General features: G+C 45.4%; 1 protein-coding gene across 3 annotated transcripts in view; it reads left to right on the top strand.

The window, feature by feature from the left end:
* fgf14 (fibroblast growth factor 14) overlaps window positions 1-20,141 on the top strand; it is a 186,966-nt gene that overhangs the window by 128,261 nt on the left and 38,564 nt on the right. The window contains exons 1-3 of one of the 3 annotated variants that reach the window (XM_056289317.1): window positions 1,146-1,338; window positions 15,929-16,039; window positions 17,590-17,693. In XM_056289317.1, the coding sequence (XP_056145292.1) occupies window positions 1,146-1,338; window positions 15,929-16,039; window positions 17,590-17,693 (408 nt within the window). Of the gene's footprint in view, window positions 1-1,145; window positions 1,339-15,928; window positions 16,040-17,589; window positions 17,694-20,141 lie in introns of those variants that run through there. The other 2 variants (XM_056289316.1, XM_056289319.1) reach the window with 2 other exon arrangements.

Raw genomic sequence — 20,141 nt, 5'->3', positions numbered from 1 at the left:
CTTCGGGACTTGTTGATGAGGTGATGTGTTGATCGGGCTGGAGACGCAAGTGTGCGGATAACGATGACAAAACAGCTTTTGTCCCCCGGCGGGAGAAAATGAGCCGTGCGTCTTTCAGGCGGCCGCTTGCACCACGCACCGACCTCCGTGTTTCGCACAGCCCGCTGGACTCCTTCTGAAAGGAAAAAAGAAAAACAGTGCTGGGTTGCCTCTGCAGCCTCTGGTCCTGTGGACTTCACGTGTTTGTGTGCAGACGTCATCTGCACAGGACTCACAACACATTTACGCGTTGTCTATTTTTTTTCACGCCATCGCCAGGCGGTGTGATTTTATTCAGCGCTGGAGTCTAACTTTACCCCCGTCCGTTAATAACTTGCCCACCCCGGTCAGTCCGGTGGCGTCATTGGACGTCGCTGACTCGGGGACGACAGACGGACATTTCAGCACCTCCGCCGCCGCTTATTTGTTATGACAAACTTGGGGTAAACGCAGCGGTCGCAGCGTGCGCGTTACACGCACGGCGTTCCTCGTCACACGCGTCCGGGTCCGTTTGACTGCTGACAGCGCGCGCGCGCATACACACACACGCACGCACGCGGCGTGCCCGTCGCCACCGAAGAGCACAGACTTGTGAGAACATCCCGGCTTCCAGAGGGAGAAGAAAGGAGAAGGCGAGAGGAGGTAAAATCGGAGAGGACGGCGGCTGCAAGCCGCTCTGCTTTGCTTTGTTATTTCTTATAATCAGGAGCTGGGAGTGAAAACGCTGCAGACGATGAAGCAAAGAATCAACCTGCAGGAATGAACGGTGGTCTGCAGACTCGGTGAGTTTACCAGAGTGCTCCTCGGTGCAAAATATACAGATGAACTGATCCCATCTCCACGATGTACAAGAGCCATATCGGAGGACGAGGACGGCTCGTCGTTTGACATCACCATTAACATGTAGCGTCTGGACATTAAAACTGAGAGAACGCGACCCGGTGACTATATAAACCTCCTCCCCCCTCGCCGCGGACCGGAGCGCCTCCACCATGGCTCTGTGACCCGGGCTGGGAGCTCCGACAGGCGGGTTGTTCGTGTCGTTTGCGCTCCGGCTGGCTGGCGGCTGCAGACCGGACCTGAGCGGTTGCGCGGATTTTGGAGCCATGGCCGCTGCCATCGCCAGCGGGTTGATCCGACAGAAGAGGCAGGCGCGGGAGCAGCACATCGACCGGCCCTCCACCAACCGGCGGAGGAAGAGCCCCAACAAAAACAAAGGGCTCTGCAACGGGAACCTGGTGGACATCTTCTCCAAAGTGCGCATCTTCGGCCTCAGAAAGCGGCGGCTACGGAGACAAGGTGTGGGAACTTTTCTGCGTGTGCGTGCGTGCGTGCGTGTGCGTGCGTGCGTGTGTGTGAAAGGTGCCATCCGTGTTGGAATGTGTTCAGCTTAAAAAAACGTGCGTGCCATACGTTTGTGTGCAACCACTGGTTGATAGCAAAGCCTAATTAGATGAATGAAGACGCGGTTGTGTTTGCAGCAGAGGTGTTGTGACAGAAATGGTTGATACCACTCACATGTGTACGGCGTGTTGCACCACATTGCGCTCGCTAGGTTAATTTAAGGGCTGTGTGTGTTGACCCGGCCAGTCACAAGCCTTTGGAGGTGGTTCAAATACTGAAGGTGTGGCGGGCGACATTACAAATCTGCCTCTGATTTTACATGCGGACTGGTGTGGCTGACGGGCCGGACGGGTCACCTGGAAAGAAAGGGCCCATCGTTATAGATCACGAGCACAACATGCCGAGCCGCTTAGCGCGCGGTGCACGTTACCGGAACCTGAAATGAAAGCCATTCATATGCAAGGAAGAAGAAGAAAAAAGGTCAGTGTCTCCCCCGGAATAGGGGTTACGCCTTTCAAACACAATCTTTTCTCGCATAATTTCTCCCGGAGCGGGGGGCCAGGGCCTTTCATTCCCATCGCGGAGATCCGCTCCACTTCCGGAAATGTCATGACGGTTTTCTCTTTAATGAGGCAGACGGGGAACGAGGAAGTGCCCCGTCCGCCATCGTCTCAGCGAAACAGCTGGAGATGTGGGTGGAGATCAGATTTCCTGTTTGGTTCAAGTCGATTTATTGATAATGGCAGGACATAGTCATGGCAGTGATGCCCCCTGGCGGAAGGAAGATGGCGGGGTTGTCCAGCGCGCGTCATCAGGTGATGGACCTGTTGATTCGCTCGTGATTTCACCGAGTCATAACCCCATCTCCAGCCCCAGAGCATACGCCGCATCATGACAAGTTACTGTCAACTGGCTGTAGTTGGTTGACTTGGCTTGACTTGTGTTCAGTCTGGAGGTCGGGAGGAAGGCCACGTGACGTGACAGGAAACGGCTTTCTAGAAGCCCTCTCCGACTCAGGTTTGAGCTCTTGTGCATTGCAACAGTCGTGGATGTGGTTTCGCAGCGTGTAGAGACCACATGTGGACACGGGTCAAAGTACACCAGAGAAGGGCGTCCGGGTAGCGTAGCGGTCTATTCCGTTGCCTAACAACTCGGGGATCGCCGGTTCGAATCCCCGTGTTGCCTCCGGCTTGGTTGGGCGTCCCTACAGACACATCCGGGTGGGAAGCCGGATGTGGGTGTGTCCTGGTCGCTGCACTAGTGCCTCCTCTGGTCGGGAGGGGGGGTAGCGTGATCCTCCCACGCGCTACGCCCCCTGGCGTAACTCCTCACTGTCAGGTGAAAAGAAGCGGCTGGTGACTCCACATGTATGGGAGGAGGCATGTGGTAGTCTGCAGCCCTCCCCGGATCGGCAGAGGGGGTGGAGCAGCGACCGGGACGGCTCGGAAGAGTGGGGTAATTGGCTGGATACAATTGGGGAGAGAAAAAAAAGGGGGGGTGCATCACAGAGCCGTTCTTCTGGGATTGTGTTTGTGCGCCTCCTTTCCACGGTTCCCATGTGGTGTCTGTCTTCGTATTCATGGGCTCTCCAGAAATCCATTTGTACGTTGTCCCGGAAACTGTCGGGAGGGCCTGCAGGTGACAGCCAGTCACACATGCTCCGGCAAGACCACGCAGATTTGTTAAAGGCAGAGAATCATGGGAATAACCAAGGTAGTGGGCCGCATACCAGCGCCAGCCTCCACACCAGTTACACACACACACACACACACACACACACACACACACACACAACAGGCTGTGACGCTGCCGCACAACAAGCAAGCTCGCACAGTGACACACACAGACACACTACTGAAGGCCCAGACACGTGGAGGGGTCATTTTCGTGCGTGTGGGATGGAGGACCGCTCGTGGTTGCGGTGAGTCCAAAACCTTTGCGAAAGCCGTTTTTACACCGCAGTCGAGTGCGAACTCCTCTTTGTCACCAAGGCCGAGACACGCCTGGCGGGGTCTGCACGCTACTGACGGACCTCCTCCGGTTTCTGTCTGTGATTTGAGTGATTAGTGACCGACGACACGACGGGATGGTAGCTCGTTAATTTCCACCTCACGAGAACTGTGAAAACCTTTACCAAGCGTCCCCTGCATGGCCAAACAAGGAGGCTGGGAAATGAAATTAATACCCCACATCTATGGGTTTCATCCCCGCCCCCCCCCCTCTCTCTCTCTCTCTCTCTCTCACACACACACGCACACTGCTGAAGACCACTGGCTTGTGCGGTGCGTTTAATTTGATGTTGGACGACGGAGGGAGATTTTGTGGAGTGAAGCCAAACACACCACCAGTCATGTGTGGCGCGATAAGGGCGGCAGACATGGTGGATGGTCATGGTCTACATTCCAGACCCTTCCACGGCTCCGAGCACACTGGGTCTTCCCGGGGGAGACGAGGAGACAACACGCACGGCCGAATGATTGCCTTGGCTCGTCCGCGGTGTGTTTATGGCCCGGCACTGACATTAAATATGTTTTATTACAAGAAGCAGAGAGGACTTTGGTCAGACAGGCTGCCCTGATGTTACCCTGACCATCCCGAGACAACACCTGCACCTCCATGTCACCTCCATCTGCCCCGTGCTGGACTATAATACTGACAGTATGGAGAGACTTGAGGTAAATGTTTAAAAAATAATTGACACAACGGGGCGTCCGGGTAGCGTAGCGGTCTATTACGTTGCCTACCAATACGGAAATCGCCGGTTCGAATCCCCGTGTTACCTCCAGCTTGGTCGGGTGTCCCTACAGACACAACTGGCCGTGTCTGCGGATGGGAAGCCGGATGTGGGTATGTGTCCTTATCGCGTTATTATGTATCCCACGGCACTTCTAGGCAAGACACGCCCCGCGTAGCATTCAAGCGCTAGAATTGGCCAGATTGGTCAGTACTCGTTGGTTGGGTTGGTTAGGGTTAGGGCGGGGTTAGGGTTGAGGTTAGCTAATCAGAGGCAGAGTAGGGGCGGGTCTTCCTAGAATCCTAGTGCCTGGATGCTACGCGGGGCGTGTCTTGCCTAGAAGTGCCGTGGGATTCATAATGACGCGTCCTGGTCACTGCACTAGCGCCTCTTCTGGTCGGTCGGGCCGCCTGTTTGTGGAGGGGGAACTGGGGGAGAATAGCGTGATCCTCCCATGCGCTACGTCCCCCTGGCGAAACTCCTCCTGACTGTCAGGTGAAAAGAAGCGGCTGGCGACTTCACGTGTCTCGGAGGTGGCATGTGGTAGTCTGCAGCCCTCCCCGGATCAGCAGAGGGGGTGGAGCAGTGACCGGGATGGCTGGGAAGAGTGGGGTAATTGGCCGGATACAACTGGGGAGAAAAAAAAGGGAGGGGGGCAAAAAAACCGACACAACTGTTTTGTATGGCGAGCTCATCACCCACCTGCTCAGCGTATTAACGTCACAGTGCGCCAAACACACCCCCATCACACTAATTACCTGTTAAACTTGGTGACTATGGAGATAAGATGCGCTATCAGGCTCAGCAGGACATCCGATATTCACCTTGTATTCACGTCTAACAGATAAGTGCTATTAATCCCTGAGACATAAAGGAGCCGTAATACTTGTGTCTGGTACAGTGTGAATGTATCCCATACAGTGCGTGATGTAGATTATATTCAGCACACGTTATAATGACAAGCAAACTAACAAGCCCAGATTTCACTCATCTATTACTCGGTAATTAACACTCATCATAATCTGTTTTACTGGTAATCCACTCGGTTATCTCTGTGTATCGAGTTGCCTACTACGATTTCTAAAAGCAGCACATTTTATAGTATATAGCGGTGTTTTCTCATCCTCATCCGGTGCCTGTACAGAATGACTGATATAGTAGATGTTTTCAGCCATACCGTATCAACGTATCGACGCTGCTGTGGTTGTCTTGCACACGGTGCAGCTTGCTGCAGATGAAGGTCCGGGGATCAGGCTGGTTTTTTGGGGATGAACTGGATTGGTGAGTGAGATGGAGGCAGACTCGGCTGGACTCGGCCTCCATCTCAGCCGCCTGACCCTCGTTAACGGAGGAGATTAGGCACCCCCCGCAAACCCCCAGATCATTACAGTACATTACATTGCACAGATCAGCCCATTAGGTTAGATTACGCAATCAGCCCAGCGGATAGACCCATTTTGAAGACGAATGTCGCCCCGAACCCCGGCGCTGCGTTCAGCAGGGTGGTGACAGTGTCCTTCCAGAAACGTCTGCGTCAAGAAGTTAATTTTGACATGGGGGTTGTTAATAGGAAACAACATGTAGGTGGGGGGTGTGTGGATGGGGGGCATATATCCTTCCGTCACCCTCTTTTCCGTGTTAACAGACGAAGGTCGCAGGAACGCAGAGGGGCTTTTCCACTGCAGACTGGAAAAGCCCCTCTGCGTTCCAGAAACATCCAAAGTGGGTCAGGCCGGGCCGAGCTGCAGGCGATGCTCATCTGCTAGCGCTATCCTGCATCTGTGCGTGTGCGCGTGTGTGTGCGTGCGCTTTAATGCGTGCATAAATGTGTAAGTTCAATATATAACTTTTGCAGCTGTAAACTAGTGCAGGGTGATATGTAGATTATCTACCCATCCATCCGTCCATCCTTTATCTGAGCCGCTTATCCTGCTGTCAAGGTCGCGGTGATGCTGGAACCTATCCCAGCAGTCATTGGGCAGCAGGCGGGGAGACACCCTGGACAGGCCACTGGGCCATCACACACACACACACACACACACACACACACACACACACACACACACACACACACACACACACACACACACACACACACACACACACACCTAGGGGCACTTTAGTACGGCTGATTCACCTGACCTACATGTCTTTGGACTGCGGGAGGAAACCGGAGCACCCAGAGGAAACCCACCACAGACACGGGGAGAACATTCAAACTCCACACAGAGGACGGCCCGGGACGAACCTCAAGGTTGGACTACCCCGGGGCCCGAACCCAGGACCGCGCAAACCCCTGCGCCACCGTGCGGCAGTATAATATTATAATATGTAGAATATGATCATAATAACCACAGGGAAGTTTTACACCATGTCGATACCTCTCATGATATCTGCTGACGTGAAAACTACCATGTTTAAGAATCTAAACGAGCATCATGATAATGTAAAGTATAATGTCGAACCAAAACGACTTTTCAGACCTACTACCACAAATTCCACACCTCATTTTGTGAGAGGTTTCAGGCAGTGGATTCTTTGATTGAGACGATGAAACTGTATGTCACCATATGATGACGTCCAGGTTTCACCCCGGTACGATACGGCCGAGAAGACAATAATGCTGAATTACTGTCCCGCTACGTGATGTGTCACACATGTGTCGGCCCTGTGATAAATGTGCGGCCTGGCCGGGGTTTCTCCCGCCCTGCTGCCTAATGACTGCTGGGATAGACTCCAGCATCCCCGCGACCCCAACTGGGATAAGCGGATTGGATAATGGGTGGATGGGTGTCCAGCTATAATTTAAATGTGTCTTTTCTATTTAATAGCTTCGTCTGCAAAAATAGGGCGCTCAATTTTAGGGGGGAGGGAGAGAGAGAGAGAGAGAGAGAGAGAGAGAGAGAGAGAGAGAGAGAGAGAGAGAACAGACGGAAAAAAGATGTGACCAAGGTGAAGGCTGGGGAACAGAATCAGACGGGGAGTGACGTGTGTGTGTGCGTGCGTGCGCGCGTGCGTGTGTGCGTGTGCGCGCGCTTCCTGGACTTCCGCTGTAGCAGATACAGACGAGATTTGAGACCCGGTGGGTCGGACGCGTGTTGTATTTGAGGGAAACCCCTCGCTGCCGTCGCAAAAATGCCACCCCGTTACCGTGGAAACAAGGGAGACACGTCTATTCAAAAAAATAAAAAACAAAAGCAAGCAAGCGGGATACTCCGTTAGCTCAAAACAGAGAAACACGAAGCAGCGCCGTGTGTTGTAGAGGAACCGACAGAAACACACAGCGAGGAACAGACAAAGGCAAGACAATAAACGATCACTGCGTGTGAGGCCTTTGTGAGTTTTGATCCAGATGTGGATTTACAGACTTGAACGTCTCTGAATCTGCTGTGTCATCCTAAACACGTGCGCGGTGCTTCTCAGCCTGCTGCGTCTCGTCCTGACCACCGCAGGTCCGGTTTCTCCACAGCCCAAACCGAGAACCACGAAGAAGAGACGCGCTGAGCAACAACCAATATCAAGATGCCATCAGGGCGGCATGGCTCAGGGGGAGGTCGATCGGGTCGTCTAGTAAACGGAAGGTCGCTGGTTCGATCCCCGGCTCCTCCAGAGAGCGTGTCGAAGTGTCCTTGAGCAAGACACTGAACCCCCTAACTGCTCCAGATGAGCAGGTCAATGTCTTATGGCAGCCTCCACCCTCAGTGTGTGCGTGCGTGTGAGAGAGAGCGAGAGAGGGTGAATATGAGGCATACTCTGTAAAACACTGAGGGGTCAGTGCACTAGAAAAACGCTATATAAGTGCCGTCCATTTATACCATTAATGCTTCCTATGATAACAGTTTGCTCAAAGACCATCGAAAGCCCATTAGCGTCCACCTGATAATTAAAAAGACATTGGAGCCTCCAGAAGGAGCTCTTCGCGTTTCCCTGTGATGTCTCAGGTGTACATGATGGTCAGGTGTTAAGCTGGCAGTCAGGTATAATTTAGAGGACGCTGCGGGACATAATGGCATCACAGTCGCTTCTTACAGCTGAATTATACCTCTGCTTTCCTGTGTGATGCGCTGGCTGCCTCGTCTCACATACTGGGGCTTTACCGTTATCTTTTCCATTGCTTGGTATTGTCTTCCTCCAAATGACGATAGCAAAGACGAAAAGCGTTTGCTGAGGGGACTCCTTGTCTGGATGAGATTTATCCCTGCTGGTTTCCCCCAGGGAACATGAGCGCCGCTGCATGATTTATGGTGCCAGGAGGAGCCAGGTTCACTTGCACGCAAACATACACATGTTCATACACACAAGCCTGCTCATGCATGCACTTACACATACAGCACATGCACACACTGGTTTACAAATGCACGATCATGCAAAGACACACACAAACAAACACACACACACACAAAGTGCACATGCATATATACATAATTAGTACAGCCATTACCAAGCGGTTTCTGTTTTAATTATTACATATGGGCCCCTTCTGAACTTTCTTCAAAATCAATCTCTTTCCCTCACGTTGTTTAAATGCTGGTGTTTGAAGTCATTTATCGATTGGAGAGAGACCGTCGCTGACTGGCCCTCCAAGTGTGTTGGCTCAGGGGAATTGTGTGCTCATTAAAAATCCATGTGAAAATGTGTGTGTGTGTGTGTGTTCTCAGAGTTGGTCTATTTGTAATCCTTTCCTTTTTGTAGTCTGTTTTTTAGCCCTTCCTTTGATGTGTCAGGCTCATCAAACTGTCCCCTCACTGGCTTTAATTGGGACAAACACACACACACACACACACGCTTAGCAACACTGACTCAGAGGTGACATGGGGCTGTAGGGTCTGGGTAGCCTGGTGGGTGACATGGCCGTGAAAGGCTGACGTTTACTTCCTTTCCACGGATAAAATGCTCTGTGTTGTTTATAACCCGCGTGCTGTCTGTCCATCACACCCGGATTATGGTTTAACACTAGAAAAACCGGGGTGTCACTCCTAACTAAAATGACCGTGGGAGGTTTTTAAACTCTCTATTCTGTCAAGATAGATACCCGATTGAGATATTATTGCCCCAGCAAACATGCCTCTTTGGGGCCCATGTGGGGCCACTGCGGGCAGGAACAGAGGGCCCACTGTGGGCAGCCCACTGTGGGCCCTGTTACCGGCATGAAATGCGGGGCACATGTGGGCCCCACACTAAAGGCCCCTGGTGGGGCCCCAGTGGGCAGCCCACACTCAGCCCAGAGTGTGGGCTGCCCACACTAAGCAGAGTGGGCCCTCAGTGGGACCCATTGTGGGCCCGCAGCATGCCCATAGTATGCCCACACTTTGGGCTGGGAGCAGTGGTCCCACACGGGCCCATAGTGCCCCATGTGTACCTGGTATGCTAGTGACATTTATTGACAGCCAGCTCAAACAAAAAAATGAAGAAAATATAAATAATACGAAGAAAGAATTTATTGAAAATTGGAAACAATTGGAACTGAAAAACAAAACTATATACCAAATTAAATGCTTTTATAAAACAGAACAACAAACATAGACCCACATTTGAACACAATAAGAACATTAAATCTAAAAAAAAAAAAAACAAACATTAAATCTATTTATTTTTTGCTCCTTCTGCTCCTTCCCCCATCTCTATCCCTGGCATTTCTGAGCCACATTTTGATGGCAGCTTAACTAGTGTTCTTATTCTTAACTATAATATGAAACAGCTGCGACAAACCAAAAAGTTAAGACGGTACTTGTCTTGTTGGATGGGCAGTTTTAGTTAAGTATGGGATGGACCGATTATACCTTGGACAACTTGTTAACATTTTACTGTCATTTTTGCAGAGGTCTGACTATATGCAGCATTGGGCATGGGCGGTAAATAAAAAGTTTGAGTACCGCTTACCCTAAAGCAATTGTTATCTTAAAACGTTTTAACTGTACTGTCAACAGGGGGTTGACCTCAAAGGTCAAAACTGCTGTGGGCCCCGTATGGGCTAACCCACAGAGGGCCCATTTGGGCTTACTGTGGGCAAGCCCACAGTGGGTTGCCCACAGATAACCCTCACGGGGGCCTCAAAGGGCAAAACTGCTGTGGGCCCCGCATGGGCTGACTCACATGGGGCCCATATGGGCTTACTGTGGGCGAGAGCACAGTTGGGCTTGCCCACAATAAGCCCACATAGGGGCTTCAAAGGGCAAAACTACTGTCGGCCCCGCATGGGCTAACCACATGGGGCCCATGTGGGATTAGTGCGGGTTTGCCCCTGCCCACATTGCCCCACAGTAAACCCACACCTACCCACAGTCGGCCCGCACGGACATGTTTGCTGGGGCATTGCATATGTTAGTGTGTCTGTTAGAAAACGACCGGCACCAAAATTAATATTTTAACAACTATAATACTATTTTTAAACAATTTAAACTTCAGTGAGACATGGTCGAACTTGAATAGCAAAATTGAAAAAGTGAAAATATTACCGGAGAAACAAAATGGAAAATGCATATTGCTAATCTAACAATGTAACAAGGCCTATAAAACGTGAAATGTAAAAAAAAAAATGTACTGAAAATAACCATTGAAACAGTCCCATACAACGACCGGAACTTAAAAACTACTAGAACGACAATGGGACCGCCCACGGTTTTTAAACTCTATATTCTGTCAAGATAAATACCCAGTTGAGATATTAATGCATTGCATGTGTCTGTTATGAATGTATGTCTGTTAAGAAACGACTGACACCAAAATTAACATTTTAACAACTTTAATACTGTTTTTCAAACAATTTAAAATGGCTGCTGCCCAACGCCTGTAAATACTGCCTGTAAATAGTCATGGTGCGTCTGAAACGGCATCTGTACCCAGACATGCTGGAAATAATCAAACATCAAGTTTAGACTATTACTCTGCACTGGAGAACGCTAGTGTGTTTCTGGGACAGAGCAATGAACTTCGCGAGGGAAATGACGCGACCAACATACGTCATAAATAGTGACATGACGCGCACGACGACGCACAAATTACGCGCGGTCATTTTCTTCTTTTTTTTTAATGACAAAGGACAAACTTACAAGACATTACAATAAAATACATAAACGTACATAAACTTAACATTGAACACATGGGCAAAATCAGTTATTCAAATATTAGATTACACTTCTCAAAAATATTAACATTTCGAATTGCTTTTTTGTTTTTACATAAATGAATGGTCTTGGTGCAGTTTTGCATGTCTATCAAGAATACACTTAGTTTGGGTTTTTTCCCCATTCCATTTCATCCTATGCACAAAGAATCTGCCAATAATAATTAATGCATTTATAACAAACATCATGTTGGGGTCTTTATTGATGGGGTTAAATAGAAGCAGGATATCTTGCAATTGAAAGGTAAGATTGAAAGAGGTTTTCCTAAGAACAACATTTGATAAATCCGTCCAAAATTTACTAACATGGACAGTTCCAGAAAAGGTGGGTTAGAGATTCAAAGTCATTTTCACAGAATACACATTTATCATCAATGTCTATTTTAAATTTACTCGCAATAAAGCTTTTCACTGGGTAAACTCTATGAATAATCTTGAATGTAACTTCTTTGACCTTATTAGTTATAGAGTATTTATGACATTGACTCCAGACATTTTTCTAATTGATATGTTCCACGGTGGCATTCCAAAACATTACCACAGGAGGTGTACTAACATTTTTACAGATTGATCTAACATAGTTTTTATTGCTTTTTTTTTTTTTTGCTTCAGATATCAACACCTTTTAATAAAATTGATGATGAGAAGTCTTCCATAAATTCAACTGGAGTATTGTCGTATTCTCTTATGAGGGATATCACTCCTTCAGGAATGGGCTTAATTACAGTTTGACATTCTGTACATGTGATAAGAACATCAAAATGACTCATAAATTCTGCATGACTATAAAATTGACCATCTTTGTTAAATAATTGTTTAACTCATGATATTACAGTCAATCCAGTTTCTAAAAAATAAAGTTTTATTTCTATATCTAATATATTTGTTGTTCCAAATTGTGTATCTATGAGGGGAGAAACTGTGTTTGTATGAGAGTCCAAATAAGCAGTACTTGTTTATGAAAATTTGCAAGCCTAACTGGGAGTTTCCCAACATCAAAATTGCATTTCAATAAAACCTCAATGCCACCAATATATTGAAAACATAGGTTTGTGAATAAGTTTCAAATTGTGTCTCTGTTCTTTAGATAGTTCTGTATCCATTTAATCTTAAAAATCATATTGGAGGTTTGGTAATCCAATGCGTTTAGACATCCCTTGTCCTGGCCGTTACAAATTACCTGTATCTTTTTTCAAGTAGTGAGGTTTATCCCTCCATATAAAGTTAAAAAGCTTTGAATCTACTTTTTTATGAATGATGGGGGGAAATCTAAAGCAAAGGAGGTATAGACCAATCTTGATAAGCCTTCAGATTTCGAAAGAAGGCCACGTCCATTCAGTGAAAGATCTCTCAATAACCAATAATTAAATTTATTTTCTACTTTTTTGAGAATGGGGGAGAACTTTAATCTTGACCTTTCTTTCTAGTCCTTGCAGATTTTAATGCCCAAATAGATAACCATATTCTTAACAGAAATTCCACATATAGTGCTGACCACGGTACTCTTCGAGAGTAACAATTCACATTTTCTAATATTTAATTTCAGACCAGACACTCTTGAGAAGGATGTCAAACATTCAACTGCTTTTTGAACTTGTGTGCCATCTTTCAGGAGGAATGCAGTATCATCCGCTAGTTGGGATCACCTTATTTTTTGGTCTTGTATCTGAATACCTTTAAATAAACCTTTGTTTATATGTAATGCCATGAATTGAGTAACTAGAAGGAATAAAAAGGGAGAAATTGAGCGACCTTAACAAATTCCCCTACCAATATCTAACCATTGTGATGTCCCATAAGGTAATTTCACTGAACTACTACCTTTGTTGTAAAGGGTATTAATTACTCTTTGAAAATAATCACCAAAAACAAAGAAGCGAAGAGTTTCAAAGATAAATTAATGCTGAACGGAATCAAAGGCCTTGTAAAAGTCAACAAATAAAATAAGACAGTCATCCTTTATAAAGTCACTGTAGTCAGTTAAGTCTAATACCAGCTGAATATTATTACATATCCATATGTCTGCCCTTCATAAAGCCAGATTGAGATGTGTCTATAATAGAGTCAAGTTTGTTTTTTAATCTCTCAGCAAATATTGATGCTACTAATTTTCCATCATTGTTAATCAAAGTGATGGGCCTCCAGTTATCTAAAAACAAGGGATCCTTGTCTGGTTTCGATATTATTGTGATCAAACCTTGTGTCATTGAGGTTGGAAGAGATCCTAAGTCAATTGCTTCCCTAAAAACAAAAGGAAGAAATTCTATTAGATCATCCTGGGAAAAGTTATAAAATTCACTGTAAGCCCATCATTCCAAAGTGATTTGTTGCCCTTCAATTTATTGATACCCTTCTTTATTTCAATCATGGTTATGTCTTCATCACACTTTCTCTAACCGACTCCAGAAAGGCAGACATATCAGTATGTTTGATACTTTTGCTCTGAACTCGGGAATGACAGTGCCGCAGATTTCTATGACCCACTGCTTGATATTGTCATCTGCCGGTTCAGGAATTCCAGCGATGCGTAGGTTCCATCTATGATGGTATCTCTCAGCCTCTTTCAGCTTTTCTTCCAGTCCCTTTACTTTATTGTTGTTCTCCGTGCAAGTTAGTTTCACTGGTTTCATGTCACTTTTAAGTTAATTAACCTCTTTGAATGCAAAATCAAGCGATCTTTTCAGAGTCGATGCTAACAGTACTATTTTTCACCATTTCTTCTAGATTGTCTGACCTCTCATTAATCTTTGTAGTTAAGATACTCACTATGTTGTCCTGTAGCTTGAGCGGCGTAGGTTCGGTTTTGGTTTTCTTCATTTCTGGACTTTTAATGGTGTGTCAGGAGCAGGTGAAGGAGCCAGCTGTGGGCTTTTAGGTCGTGGGTATGAGTGGTCACTATCAATTGTGTTCATCTCGTCTTCAGGAAGTTCAGAGGCAAAAGCCAGTTGCTGTTTGGCGGATTTTTTTCGGTCTGGAGGAATTCCGCTTCAAAGCAGAGCCACTGTCGGACATTTCTGTAATAATGGTTAGCTAGCAAGCGAGTCAGTTAACAAGCAGAAGTTAACAGCAGACTAAACTTCATTCTGAGGTAATCACTTCGAGATCATTTTCACCGCTCATAGTCGTTTTAGGTAATCTTATCATAACTTTTTTTGTGCAATTGATCTAAAACTAATTTTAATGTATATATATGCAATTTTAGGAGCATCCAGGGAGCGGCAGGTCTGTATCTTTTTTCCCCACAGTCATTAAACTTTGAAAATTCAAAACCGTCAAAATGACCACCTTGGCCGTCTCTGACCAAAGGTCTCCGACAGAATGAAATCTCTCCCTCTCTACACTGACAGGTTTGACTGGGCTAAACAGCATTGTTAGTACAAATAACACTTTCCTGTCCTCCACCTCAGCGGCAGCAGCCTCGCAGACGACAGTCTGACTCTGTCTCCGCCACCTTGAAATCATCCTGGCAAAGCAACAAAACAATATTAGCGGTGTTTCCGAGGGATTCACTGAGCACGAGCACAAAGTCTTTCACCTTTTTTTTTTCTTTTTTTTTTGCAGCGGTAGTGAAAGGTCTCGGGGATACCTAATGCCATCACCTGACAGAAGCATTTCTTTTTTATGATTAATAGTAAATTTTTTTCACAATAAACAAACATTTTTTGAGAGCAAGACCTCTTAAATTCAACTCTGACACACACACACACACACACACACACACACACACACACACACACACACACACACACACACACCAGGGTAATGTGAGCTGAGGTGGATGTGATTACACACCTCCACAGGGTTTTCTTTGGATGATATCTGGGGTGATGGCTGTCTCTACAGTAAAGTAACTGTTAATGTTGTATGACCCAGATGGTTGACCACACACACACACACTCATTCATATGTGCACACATACATGCAAACAGTCACTCAAATATAGAAATAGTATCATGAATTCTAAACACAACATTTTTTCCTCGTATAAAGATCTCTAAAATATATTCAAATGCATACCATACATTTTGGAGATGTATCTTTGTAAATCTTTTATTTTTTCACTTGATACACTGTTACACATTCTGGCATTTGCATTTCCTCATGTTTTTGATAAATTAAAAAACCACCAATTACATTTGTGCAGGACTGGCTGAGGTTCAGTAGGACTTGGCATTTTTACTGCGGTCGTGTTTCATTCGCTGCCAGGTTTCCTTTTAGGCCAGTCACAAAGTCCAGGACCCGGTGGTCCTCACATCCCCCACCCAGGCCCAGAGAGGGTGCTGTTGGGTCCTATATGGGAACCTGGGCAGCCGCTGACCAGTTGGGTAGCCTATTATGGGATGGCCTGTCTCTGCACAGGGCCAGACAGACGTATGTGATCTGAGCTTTCGCCGTGAGATTTTCCTGTGAAAACACTACAGCACTGTGTTGTATGGAGACACGCACAAAACAACATGCTACCATGTCTACACCATACTGAAACATAACTTTGTTATTTTGTTATATTTTGTTTTGATTTGTGATTTGTTATATTGAGAAAGCTTATTTGTTTTCCTGCTGCTTTTTATGGATTCGGCTGGAAATTTCAGTTCTGAAGATTCTTGTTATGACTTCTGTCACTGCATGCTTGAATCATTCTCTAATGTGCCCCCCCCAACCTTTTTCCTTCCCCCCCCTCTCTTCTTCAGATCCCCAGCTCAAGGGTATAGTGACCAGGTTATATTGCAGGCAGGGATACTACTTGCAAATGAACCCCGATGGCTCTCTTGATGGGACCAAGGATGACAGCAGTAATTCCTGTAAGTAAGCTGACACGGTGTCTTGGCCTTCTGGATTCAACATAAGGCAGATATGCGCACACAAAACAGTCCTGACTCGCTTACATCAGAGTACACAATGAAGCTCGCTGTGACCTGCCAAGATGTGAAAATCAAGTATTGGATTGGTGGACAGACACACACTTTGTTTTTCTTTCCAAATTGGTATCATTCTGTGGGGCAGGCTTTCTATGCAGCTCTGTCCTTTTTCTCTGTGGACCACAGAATATGATGCTTAATGGGGGAGAAAGGGGTATTATTAGCTTATTCTGGCACCATGCTTGCGGTGCTTCAGGCGAGCTGGTTAATTTGATTTCAGAGCTTGGTGCTAATGCTAGCTTGACATTCTCTGCTTGTGACTGTCTCCTGTCATTACAAGGAGACGAGAGACACGTCACGTCGGCCCAGATCACACAGGACATTAAAATATAGGCAACAGATATCATCTTCACAGGTATTAGATATTTGCATGAAGGAGATGTTAACATCACATCAGCAATAGTTATGTAGTCATTTAAACAAATGAGTATTTCACTGATAATTAATCCATTAAACCAGATGGAGATGTTAAATTTCCCAGTGAATTTCATAAAAAGGAAATGTGGGGTTTCCTTAAAAGTGTTATGTGGAGCGGTTCTGCCAGACTGTTAAGTAGCTTCTAATCAACTTGATTTATTAAAATGTGCTCAAGAAATTAGAAGTCACTTAAAACTGTTGCGTGGAACCAGTTGGAAGTGCATGTTTAACAGTGACGGCTGGCACTAACAATTTTTTTTTGGAGGGGGGGTGCAATTTACCTTGGCGCAGCACACCTGACAGAAGAAGGACAATGTAGCCTATGTGTGGACATTAAAGCAGCTGTCAGGTGTGCTGTGCCAAGGTAAATTGCACCCCCCCAACAATTGTTAGCACCAGCCGCCACTGATTTTTAAGCTAATCCAACATTGCATTTATTAGAATTAGCCGACTTGCCAGCAAAATTCAATGGCCAAACAATTTTTTTTTTCATCCTTCACTGAGGCTCCAAATTCGTCAATACTAATTACCTGCGGGGTCAGTGGAGTATATTACATCATGTATTAGGTCAGCCATGCACACACACATACACTTAAAATAAGAAAGTCCTGTTATTTTTCACCAGTACAAACAATAGCCCTCATATAATGCGTCCGACAGGTCAGCAACAACAGACGGGCTGTTATATTTGGCCTCAATTACAACCGCATCCCAGGCAACTCAGGGTGGTCCAGGCTACGCAAGGCTAGTCACATTCACTACAGTGCAGAAATGTATCTCCAGAGATTAGCCCCATACAGCAGGTAGCTCTCGTGTTATCTTTGCTTTGTGACGCATTGGTGATAAGCAGTTTGCATCTGGATGATGCATTGCACCATAATGTTTGTTTCCATTGCATTGAATATGAACTTAATGGCTGGTTCTGTGTAATGCAATCTGTTATTGTGATGGGTATACGTGTGTGTGTGTGTGTGTGTGTGTGTGTGTGTGTGTGTGTGTGTGTTGTCATCTTCCAGCTCTGTTCAACCTTATTCCTGTGGGCCTCAGAGTCGTCGCCATTCAGTCGGTGAAGACAGGGTTATACATCGCAATGAACGGAGAGGGCCATCTGTACACTTCAGTAAGAATAACTTTTCTCTTCTTTTCAACTCTTATCACACACACAATTATTTTATTACCATATCCTTGCATAAAATCCACTTGGGCTGCCAGCCAAAAACATAAAAAAATCTAAAGTTATCATGTATGAAGTGCTTATCATATTTCAGAAGGGTAACTTATACACGCTTTAAGGTGCTGTGTGTAATTATACTTGAACTGTGAACTCTATTGATCAGAAATGGGAATACTGTCCAATTAATTCAAATAGAGAAGTAGTGACGTGTTTACAGACATGTCACTTTCATTTACTGGTCATAGAACATTGACACGTCATATTATGCTCCAGGAAAGTTGAGATATAACACACAGCATCCTTAATATAATACATCAAACATACTATGTTAGTGCATGAAGTCAAAGAGGTCCAATATTTCAGTGGCATTTCCATCTATGCTATTGTGTATTTCAAAAGAAATTCACCATATTAATATCATAATTCAACATCTATACTGTTGGGAGGTTCTAGACATATTCTAGAGCTCAATTTTATGATTAGCATACTGAATGTCCCAGATATTTGCCACCTTTGCAAAGAGATAATTGCTTTTCACTGAAGGTTAGAAATCCAATTAAGCACAAATTCACACATTTATATCGTTATCAGTTTACAGTGTAGACCCTCCCAGTCAGCTTTGCTCATCACTTAAATGAAACTACAGTTTTTATCAGCTAGATAATACATACGTTTACATATGAGAACAATTTCTAAGCATCTCAAAATTGTTTATTGCAGTGTAATCTCTATAAACAGATTATATATGTATGAAAAATCTCCGTTTCACCCTTTTTCGGGTGGTGTGTCTTTCTCAAGCTTGGGTCCTCTACCAGAGGCCTGGGAGTTTGAGGTTTCTATGCAGTATCTTAGCTGTTCCTAGGACTGCACTCTTCTGGACAGAGACCTCAGATGTTGTTCCTGGAATCTGCTGGAGCCACTCCCCAGTTTGGGTGTCACAGCCCCTCGTGCTCCTATTACCACTGGGTTACTGTGGACTTCACCTTCCACATCCGATCTCGTTCTTCCTTCAGCCCTTGACATTTCTCTACCTTCTCATGCTCTTTCTTCCTGATGTTGCTGTCTCTCAGGATTGCTACAGCAATCACTACTGCTGTATTCTGTTCGTCTCCTGGATCTCCACCTTGTCGTGTTGGAGAAGCTTGAGTGTACCAATCCTCTTCATCATATTCTTCATACATTTTATAATTCCATTATAATTCTGTTATCCTCTTTCAATGTTGTATTCTGTAAATTGTGTAAACATATCATCTGTTGCACGTTGTCCATCTTGGGAGAGAGATCTCTCCTTTGTTGCTCTCCCTGAGGTTTCTCCCTATTTTTCTCCTGTTAAAGGGTTTTTAGGGTGTCATTCCTTATCTGATACGAGGGTCTACGGACAGGATTTGCATTGCTGTAAAGCCCACTGAGGCAAATTTGTAATTTGTGATATTGTGCTACACAAATGAAATTAATTTGACCTGACTTGACAAACAAACTGCCGCACACTGTCTAACCGGAAATTATACATTCATTTGCGACATTTTGGTGCTAGAACTTCATCAGGCAAATTGGTATCTTGCTAGTTAACTATCATTGATGCTTCTCTCTGGTTGGCGCAAGTTCTACATCCTCTCTGGTGAGCCAATCACAGCCACTTGAATGGAAACACACCAGTTCCTATCATGTTTCATATGCACAGCGTTTTTCATGGGAAGTGTTGTACTGACACCGTTTTTTTAAAATGCAAATTCTTTTAGAAGTGAAGGCTTTCATAAATAGAGAGTGAGCTGAATCATTATTATTTTAACACAATCGCTGATAGATAGTAATGAAACTGAAATTTGTTTATATAAAAAAGTTTGAGATTACCATTTTAAGCATCATCCAATCAATTTTGACTATTATCCGTGGTTGCTTGTTCCACTGAGAATTGGCATTCTCTGCTCATATGTCTCCATTTAAACTTGATTTGAGCTAGCTAGCAATATCTTTATATCTCAATATCTCTTTTGCTATACAAGCAAAAAAATATGAACATGCAGTAACAATGAAGAATAGCAAATTATAAATACCTTGATGAGGTCAGTGCCAGAAACTAGCAGGCAAAATTATGCAGGTAGGGTAGAAATGTGTCTGAGGACATTTGTGCTATCCAAGTTATATGCCATTTTGCACTGGCAAACCAATAGAAAAGTGGGCATAAAAATTTGTCCCGCATTGTCCCCCAAATACTTGCTGTTTATCCTGCATATGGACCGTTTACTTGCGGGGCTTTTCTTACCTGTCCATATGATGAACTTGCCATCTGTGGGCCAGACAGCCATAGAGCCAATCAGAACTCACCCGGAGACAGATACCACTTTCTGCTCTGTTTGCTCCCCGTTAGCCAGAAAATCAATCAGCCAACACAAC

The sequence above is a fragment of the Lampris incognitus genome, chromosome 11 (genome assembly GCF_029633865.1).
Source record: "Lampris incognitus isolate fLamInc1 chromosome 11, fLamInc1.hap2, whole genome shotgun sequence".
NCBI classification, from domain to species: domain Eukaryota; kingdom Metazoa; phylum Chordata; class Actinopteri; order Lampriformes; family Lampridae; genus Lampris; species Lampris incognitus.
Note: the sequence above shows the minus strand (reverse complement) of the source record. Positions and strands in the feature narration are given on the sequence as shown.